General features: G+C 38.4%; 1 protein-coding gene across 1 annotated transcript in view; it reads left to right on the top strand.

Annotated features, from left to right (window-relative positions):
• Window positions 1-10,000, top strand: part of LOC123508933 (ADAMTS-like protein 4) — a 24,940-nt gene that overhangs the window by 4,889 nt on the left and 10,051 nt on the right. Inside the window, 2 exon segments of the mRNA XM_045262966.1 lie at window positions 7,679-7,871; window positions 8,320-8,489. Of these exon segments, the coding sequence (XP_045118901.1) occupies window positions 7,679-7,871; window positions 8,320-8,489 (363 nt within the window).

Raw genomic sequence — 10,000 nt, 5'->3', positions numbered from 1 at the left:
TGAGGGGCAGAAGATTAATGGCCAGAGTCTTCACTATTTCAACCTCTTCAATACTGTGAGTTTTTACCTTGAGTTTTGTGTACGATTAGACTATTTTGTTGGCATTAGGAAGGGTCTATGGAGGGGCAGAAGATTAATGGCCAGAGTCTTCACTATTTCAACCTCTTCAATGCTGTGAGTTTTTACCTTGAGTTTTGTGTACGATTAGACCATTTTGTTGACATTAGGAAGGATCTATGGAGGGGCAGAAGATTAATGGCCAGAGTTTTCACTATTTCAACCCCTTCAATACTGTGAGTTTTTACCTTGAGTTTTGTGTACGATTAGACTATTTTGTTGACATTATGAAGGATCTATGGAGGGACAGAAGATTAATGGCCAGAGTTTTCACTATTTCAACCCCTTCAATACTGTGAGTTTTTACCTTGAGTTTTGTGTACGATTAGACTATTTTGTTGACATTAGGAAGGATCTATGGAGGGACAGAAGATTAATGGCCAGAGTTTTCACTATTTCAACCCCTTCAATACTGTGAGTTTTTACCTTGAGTTTTGTGCACGATTAGACCATTTTGTTGACATTAGGAAGGGTCTATGGAGGGACAGAAGATTAATGGCCAGAGTTTTCACTATTTCAACCCCTTCAATACTGTGAGTTTTTACCTTGAGTTTTGTGTACGATTAGACTATTTTGTTGACATTAGGAAGGGTCTATGGAGGGCAGAAGATTAATGGCCAGAGTCTTCACTATTTCAACCACTTCAATACTGTGTGAGTTTTTACCTTGAGTTTTGTGTACGATTAGACCATTTTGTTGACATTAGGAAGGGTCTATGGAGGGCCGAGAATTAATGGCCACAGTCCTCACTATTTTAATCACCCACATTAGTTTCTGAAGATGAGTAAAATCGCAAAATAGTAAACAGAATTAATACAGAAATGCGAGTTTTTGGTGTGATTAAACTATCTTATTAACATTAGGAAGGGTCTATGGAGGGCAGAGAATTAATGTCCACAGCGTTCACTACTTTAATTACCCACACAAGTTTCTGAAGCTGTATAAAATCAAATAGTAAGCAGAGTGAATATAAAAATGTTTCATGAAGGGGCTAATTATCTTATATTTATTATTTATTGATTCATTTGCTTCTTACGTAAGGTGTGTGTGTGTGTGTGTGTGTGTGTGTGTGTGTGTGTGTGTGTGTGTGTGTGTGTGTGTGTGTGTGTAAGTGAGGAATGGAGTTTTCTAGAGAGTTTTTCCTAAGAGAGCAAATATTTTTTAGGTATTTTTGTTTTTATAAGTGATTTTGAGTGACTTTTCTATGTGATATTACTTTTATGTTCTTTTGTGTGTGTGTGTGTGTGTGTGTGTGTGTGTGTGTGTGTGTGTGTGTGTGTGTGTGTGTGTGTGTGTGTGTGTGTGTGTTTTCGTGTGTTTACAATAATCAAATTCTTACTCCATCCAGCATTTAAATAACCACAGGAGTTGTTTTGAATTCTCTCTCTCCTTTTTTTTCTTTTATTATCTATCCTGTTATCATCTCTTCTTATCTTTCCTCACATACTTTTCTCTTATTTTTCATGTATGTCACTCTTCATCTTCTCTTGTTATCCTTCGTTATGCTTTTGTTCTTCTTTTTTTTTCTTCTTCCTTTTATCCTTTCCCTCTTTATTTATTCCGTCTTACTACTCTACATTCTTTCTAACTCTCGATTACGTTTTCTTCTTTTTTATCGCATTTGTTTCTTCTTCCTTGCTTTGTTTATTATTCCTCATGTCTATCATCATTTATCTTTGTTCTCTTATTCTCCTATTTTCTCTTTTCTTTCCTTTGTCTTTCCCATTCGTATTTTTTGCCTTTTCCTTCTATCCCTTTTTTCTCCTTTCTCCCTTTTCCAACTCTTAATTCTCCTCTTCCTCAAAACTCCTTCCCTTTTCTCCTATTCCATAAACCCCAAAAATACTCCTCTTTCTCTTCCATCTTCTCTCTATCTATCTATGTATCTTCCTATCTCTATTTCTCTTTTCTTCTCGTTTCTAGCTTTCTTCATAATTCCTCTTATTCTTCTTTTCACACGCCTGTCTTTGTGTTTATATTGTGTTTCTATCTTAGTTTTAATTAATTTGCCTTTGTGTTGCTCTTGTGTTTCCTTGTGTGTGTTCGGTGTTCTGTTAAGTCTTTACGTGTTCCATCTTTTCGTTCTTGTTTTCTTTTCATAGCTTTTTATCTTTTCCATTTGTGTTGTTACTGTGTTCTGTCTCACCTTCAAACATTTCTCCTTTTTCATTCAGGTTGTGTTCCATGTGCTAATTCATTTCCTTTTGTGTTGCTGAATTGTTGTATTGGGTCTTTATTAGTCTCTCTGTTCGTTCATGTTCTCCTTTCATAGCTTTTTATCTTCTATTTGTGTTGCTACTGTATTCTCTCTCACCCTCACACTTTTCCCCTTATTTATTCAGCTTGTGTTCCTTGTGGTAATTAATTCCCTGTTGTGTTGCTGCTGTGTTCAATTTACTTCTGTCTTTTCTCATCTCTCTGTGTGTTCATCTGTGCATCTTTCTTCACTGTGTTCTACTTGTTCTTTACATGATATTTATCTTTATGTTCAGTTTGTGTTCCTTGTGTTAATTAATTTTTTGTTGTGTTTCTACTGTGTTCAATTTCCTTTGCTCTTTACTCGTCTCTGTGTTCATCTGTTCTTCTTTCTTCACTGTCTTCTACTCGTCCTTCAAACATTTCCCTTTCTATCCAGCTTGTGTTCCTTGTGTCTCTTTTTTTCCTGTTTTGTTGCTACTGTTTTCAATTTTCTTTGTTCTTTTTACTCGTCTCTCTGTGTGTTCAGCCGTGCTCCTTCCTTACCTTGTTCCTGTGAAGCGTGAATCGTGAGTCGTGAGTCGTGAGGCGTGAGGCGTGAAGCGTGAGGCAGTGGACCCGGGACTGACTGAGCTTATTAGTAAGATTAAGTCAAGTTTTATGAAGCTAATCCCAGTGGCTCCATGTGCTTCCCATTTTCTTTCACTTCACGCGACACGACACGCTTGTACTTACGTATGTGGTCTCTCTCTCTCTCTCTCTCTCTCTCTCTCTCTCTCTCTCTCTCTCTCTCTCTCTCTCTCTCATTTTTTTTTCTTGTTTTGGGGGTTTTCCTTGTTTATTTCTCTATTGTGTTTCTCTCTCTCTCTCTCTCTCTCTCTCTCTCTCTCTCTCTCTCTCTCTCTCTCTCTCTCTCTCTCTCTCTCTCTCTCTCTCTCTCTCTCTCTCTCTCTCTCTCTCTCTCTCAGCCACCGTCAACGTCACCACTTCATCTTCTCATTTGGTTATGAGTTGAGTGTCTCTCCCATTTAAGTAGAGAGAGAGAGAGAGAGAGAGAGAGAGAGAGAGAGATAGAGTTTATTCATGAACGTCTAAAAATGGAAACGGATACTTCGCTTTTCGTTTTGATAGATTTATTTTTCTTTTCTCTTCGTTTTTTTTTTTTAGTTGGGAAAGGAAGTGATAAGGATATGAAGCCATTTAGAGAGAGAGAGAGAGAGAGAGAGAGAGAGAGAGAGAGAGAGAGAGAGAGAGAGAGATAAGCTTCGTTGTATAATTTTCATGCAGCTTCTGTTTGATTATCTAGTTATTTGGTTAGCTAGTTGTTATATACATTTGTTTATTCTATTCATCTACCTTTTAGTTTTTTCCTTGGCTTTCCTCCTCAGTACTGGAATAGATAGATAAATAGTTGTACTAGTGACGAAGCTGTTCATTCAACCTTTAAAGTAAAAACAAGTCAGTATTTTCTCTCGTTTGTCTGTTCCTTCTGTTTACTCTTTTCGCGTTAGAGTATTTTTTTCGCTTTCTGTGTGTGTATGTGTGTGTGTGTGTGTGTGTGTGTGTGTGTGTGTGTGTGTGTGTGTGTGTGTGTGTGTGTGTGTGTGTGTTTTGCTTCGTCTCATTTTGTATCTGTGTTCTCTTTTCTTACTTCGTTCACTAAATATATCATCTTTTCTGTTTTTTTTCTCTTCTTCCATTCAATATAACGTTACATTAGCCTTCAGTCTATCATTCTCTACGTGCTATATAAGTATTCGCCAATATTTTCCCTAATCAACTTTAAATGTTCCTAGTTTTCATCACAACTCGTCAAACACAGTCTATATACAAGCATTAACATTTTCAACACCAGGACGCGTTTCCATATTCATTCTGCTTACTATTTGGTGACTTTGAACACCTTCAGAAACTTATGTGGAGGATTAAAATAGTGAAGACTGTGGCCGTTAATCTTCTGACCTCCATAGACCCTTCCTAATGTCAATAAAATCGTCTAATCACACCAAAAACTCAAGATGAAAAATGCTTCCCAGTACTGAACGGGTCAACACTCAAACCAAACACCGTAAACACACAAAACCAACACCACAACACAGCAGGATCAAACATTTTTTCTACCGCGTTCCTGATTGGTCTATTAACACCTCCTTCCCAGACGTGACCAATCAGCGCGGCGATAAGCACTCTCCATATACAGCCAGTGCCTCTACTCGGCTCACAACAGCGATACACGGCTCGGGGGTCTTGTTTTTACTCTTAAGACGCGCCGCGGGTCCTTGTGATGAGAGGAGAGATAGCAGAGAGTTAGAACGTGTTGGATTGATGGCAGGGGAGGGAGTGAGAGGGAGTGATGGTGACGAAGGGACGGCAGGATAAGAATGAAGGATATGAGAGTCTGTTATGGCCGGGAATATTAGTGTTCTGTTTTATAAGGGGTGAATACAAAGTGGTCTTAAATAGGAGTGTATGTCTTGAGTGTTTGTTTTAGGGTTTGTTATAAAAGTGTGTGTGTTTTTTAGTGTTTTGTGTTTTATAAAGGGGAATATTAGTGTTCTGTTTATAAGGGGTAAATACAAAGTGGTCTTAAATTATAGTGTATGTCTTGAGTGTTTGTTTTAGGGTTTGTTATAAGAATGTGTTTTTTTAATGTTTAGTGTTTTATAAAGGTGGGGAAATATTTGGGTTATGTTTATAAAGGTGAATACAAAGTGGCTCTAAATAGAAATATATGCCGAGTGTTTTATTTAGTGTTTTTTTATAAGAGTATGTGTATTTTTAGTGTCAATTGACTTATGAAGGTAAATATAAAGTGATTCTAAACAGGAATATATGTCTTAAGAGTTCTATTTAGTGTTTTTGAATAAGAATATGCAAGTCTTTTGTGCTCAGTGATTTATAAAGGCGAATACAAAGGTGGTTTCAAATAGGAATAAGTATTTACGTTCGTTACAATAAAGAACGCAAGGTGGTTCCAACAGAAGTATATATGTATCAAAAATTTGTGTTAGTGTGTCATAACGAGGGAAAATTAAAGGTGATTTCAGAGAGGTACACATCGTTCAGGCCATCAGTACAGTGCTTAATTTCACCACAAGATATTAGGTATTTGCTCCCTAATCTTGGGTGACGCTTTTCCCCTTTGTAGAGAGCCAGCATTCAAGTGAGTTTTTTTTTTTCAATCTTTTCTTTTTCCCCTTGGCTGGCACTCTTCCCTACATGAAAAAAAGATAGAGAAGAAACTATTACAACTAAGTGGGTATTTATAATTACTCTTTTTGTTACCCTTTGTTTCCCTCTCTTACATAAAATTGATTACTATATAAACGAAAGAAAAAATGTAATCTACGTCTTCTTAGTATTGATTTTGTATAAGAGTACGAATATTTGTGATACTTGTACGAATGATAGAAGAAAACTACCCACAGTATAGAATAAATGAGTAATCTATTGGTATTATCTTGCATAAGAGAAAGAATCAGTTTGTAGTAGTAATGGTGGTGGTGGTGGTGGTGGTGGTGGTGGTTACAAGTGAAATGATTGATGATGGTGATACAGGTAGTTCATTATAGTGGTGGTGGTGATGGTGGTTGTGATGGTGGTGGTGGTGGTGGTGGTGGTGGTGTTGGTGGTGGTGGTGGTGGTGAGGACATAGGCAGGAGGACATATTGGGGGAGGAAAGATACCAGAGAGGCTGACTCACTGCGATGAATGGAGAGAGAGAGAGAGAGAGCACAGACACCTTGACTCATCATCCCCACCTCTCTCTCTCTCTCTCTCTCTCTCTCTCTCTCTCTCTCTCTCTCTCTCTAACTCAATGATTGCACGTTTTGTAAAGGTTAACTGTTTCAAGAGTCATATACCATCTTTCCTCCTCCTCCTCCTCCTCCTCCTCCTCCTCCTCCTCCTCCTTATCTCAAGTTCCCAGGATCAAGTATTACGTAAGTTAAAGGATTAATTGAGAAACCAGAGCACAGGAGGAGGAGGAGGAGAAGGAGGAGGAGGAGGAGGAGGAGGAGGAGGAGGAGGAGGAGCTTTTAAGGGAGGAGGGGAGAAAGTTTTTATGTATGTACTGTAATTTGCTAATGTGGTCGTATTTTCACACACACACACACACACACACACACACACACACACACACACACACACACACACACACACACACACACTCAAACCATAACGTTATTTTACTTTTTTACGATCATAAGATACAATAAATGTCTCTCTCTCTCTCTCTCTCTCTCTCTCTCTCTCTCTCTCTCTCTCTCTCTCTCTCTCTCTCTCTCTCTCTCTCTCTCTCTCTCTCTCTCTCTCTCTCATTCTCTTCCCTTATCATTTTCTTGACATCATATGTGCCTTACTTTGAGAGGAGGAGGAGGAGGAGGAGGAGGAGGAGGAGGAGGAGGAGGAGGAGGAGGAGGAGGAGGAGGAGGAGGAGGAGGAGGAAGAAGAAGAAGAAGAAGAAGAAGAAGAAGAAGAAGAAGAAGAAGAAGATGATGAGAAAGAAGAAGAAGAAGAAGAAGAAGAAGAAGAAGGAGGAGGAGGAGGAGGAGGAGGAGGAGGAGGAGGAGGAGTTCTTCATAAGAGTGCATATATTTATTTGAATATTTGTTTGTTATTTATTATTGATTTGTGAGTGCGTGTGTTTGTTTGTCCACCATGATGATTATTAATGTTGTTATCATTCATATTATTGCTGTTGTTGTTGTTGTTGTTGTTGTTGTTGTTGTTGTCGTTGTTATTTTCTGTCTAAATTCACATTTTATCTGATTTTTTTCATTTTTATTTTTGTTGTTGTTGTTGTTGTTGTTGTGTCTAAATCCACACTTTTTTATTTTTTCATTTCTTTTTTCCTTTTTCATCTTATTCATTTTACCTTTTTCATTTTTTCTTTTCTTTTTCATTTAATTAACAACTGATTTGCATATTTCTATACAAACTCATCATAGAAATCTGAACCGTATTTATTTATCTAACTTTCCATCATTTTATTTTCCTATTTACTCATCAACTTACTCACTTTACCCAACATTCATTACCCATCCTTCCACACACCACCTCACCTCATGCTGACTCTTTAAAAAAACTCAATTATTCACTCTCTCTCTCTCTCTCCTTATTTATTCACCTTTTCCTTTATTTATTCATTTATTCATTTACTTGTGTGCTTATTTTGCTTTATTCATTATTTTACTCAACTTTTTCATTATTTTCTCATCTTTTATTCATCATTTATTGAAGATTTACTCATTATTTACTCATCACTCACCCACCACTCACCCACCACTCACCCAACACTTACTCCACTCTCCACCTCACCTCATAACTCACCCATAACCCAGTAACACACCAAGTCCCTCCCCAGGTGGCGGCGTGGGCGTGGGTGTACAGTGCCAGAGGTGAGGAGTGCCACATGTGTCGGCTGGCCCCGTGTCGTAAGGTGACGGGGCTGTTCACACGCTCGAGGCTTCCCGTGGGCTACAACTTGATCGCCAGAGTGCCGCCCAGGACATGCAATCTTACTGTCACCGAACTCCAGCCTTCTAATAACTACCTGGGTGAGTTTACCTGGGAGAGAGAGAGAGAGAGAGAGAGAGAGAGAGATACGCGGGCTGTGGATGAGTACTTTATTGCTGACTAGTTTCTCTGTTATAGTGTGTGTGTGTGTGTGTGTGTGTGTGTGTGTGTGTGTGTGTGTGTGTGTGTGTGTGTGTGTGTGTGTGTGTGTTAAGAGATCTGGAGTTTTGCTTTTGTTAGTGTTTATTTCAGTCAGTAAACTTTTTCTTTCTTACTTTTCACCCTTTATTTGTACGTGCGTATGTATGTATGTATGTATGTATGTATGTATGTATGTGTATTTGATTATAGACTGTTATCATTGTTGTTATTGTTTGTTGTTGTCTGATATTAGTTTTTTACGTTCCTTAGCTCCTCATTCTTTCTTTATCCTCTCCATGTTCCCCACCACCACCACCACCACCACCACCACCACCACCACCACCACAGCGATAAGGACGGACCACGGGTATATAATCAACGGCAACTGGGCCATCCTTCCCCCGGGGCGGTACATGGGGGCCGGCACAGGGTTCTTCTACAGCCGCCCACGCACGCCCGGGGAGGTTGGGGAGGTGATCCAGGCCCCGGGACCCCTCACCGTGCCCGTGGATATCATGGTGAGTGGGGGGGGAGGATTAGAGGGGAAGAGAGGGAGGTGAGGGGAAAAGAAACTAATAGTGTGAATAAGTGCTTTGATTTTGGTCTCCTTTTTATTCATTTATTCTTTTTTTTTAATATAGAAGTAGCATTAAGGTTTTCGAGAAGGGTTAGGTTAGGTTAGGTTAGGTTAGGTTAGGTTAGTCTAGTTAGGATCAGTTTAAGATGAAGTTATGTTAGATTGAGTTAGATTAGCGTTGTCACCCAAGAGTTAGGTAGTTAGGATCAGTTTAAGATGAAGTTATGTTAGATTGAGTTAGATTAGCGTTGTCACCCAAGAGTTAGGTTAGGTTAGGTTAGGTTAGGTTGTATTAGGTAAGTCTAATTAGGTTCGAATTAAAATTAAGTTATGTTAGATTAAGTTAAATTCTCTTTTTTTTTTTTTTCTTTTTTATAAAATTGAAAAGGCATTAGCGTTGTTACCCAAGAGTTAGGTTAGGTTAGGTTGGGTTAGGTAAGTCTAATTAGGTTCGAATTAAAATTAAGTTATGTTAGATTAAGTTAAATTCTCTCTTTTTTCTTTTTTTCTTTCTTTGTGATATTGAAAAGGCATTAGCGTTGTCACCCAAGAGTTAGGTTAAGTTAGGTTAGGTTAGGTTAGGTTACAGTTAATATCCTTAGCGTTTCCATTCAAGAGTTAGGTGAGATAGGTCACATTAAGGTTAGGTTAGGTTAAATTAGGTCAGGTCATAATTAATACCCTTCGCGTTTCCATTCAAGAGTTAGGTTATGTGAAGTCAGATTAGGGCAGGTTAAGACAGATTATATTGCAGATTATATTAACTTAGCTGTCTTATATTCCTCCATTTCATTAACAACATTGTACTTTATAAACTCTCCTATTCGTGTATTTGTCATTATAAAGTATACGGTGTTTACTATTTCATATTCCTCCATTTCATTAACATTTCACTTTATTAACTCTCCTATTCGTGTATTTGTCATTATAAAGTGTCCGGTGTTTAGTTACTTATAATTTATCACTCTCCACTTAGTCTATAGTAATCCCTTTGTCCTCTTTGTTTTCTCGTGTTTTGAGTCTATTAATAGTGTTTAGTGGCTTAGAATAGTCAACAGCTAGTGCACAGGGTTGAGTTATGAGAGGAATCCAACACCTCATAGGATATTAATAGTACTTAGTGTCCTAGAATAGTTGACATTGCAGAGGGTTGAGTTATGAGAAGGACTAGCCAGGAATCTAACACCTCATAGGATATTGATATTATTTAGTGGCTTAGGATAGTTGACAGTGCAGAGAGTTGAGTTATGAGGGGAGCTAGCAGGGAATCGAAGCCCCTCATAGGAGACTCAAACCAAGGCGCCAGTCACGCCGTAAGTCATCAGTGTGTTGTGAGAGATTAGTGGTCGTGTGTGTTTCGTCAGTACATTCTTTACTTGTGTTTGTGGATGGTCTATACTGTTACTCTTGTGCAATACTACTACTACTACTACTACTACTACTACTACATCC

The sequence above is a fragment of the Portunus trituberculatus genome, chromosome 25 (genome assembly GCF_017591435.1).
Source record: "Portunus trituberculatus isolate SZX2019 chromosome 25, ASM1759143v1, whole genome shotgun sequence".
Classification (NCBI taxonomy): Eukaryota; Metazoa; Arthropoda; class Malacostraca; order Decapoda; family Portunidae; genus Portunus; species Portunus trituberculatus.
This window is presented reverse-complemented; position numbering and strand designations above follow the sequence as displayed.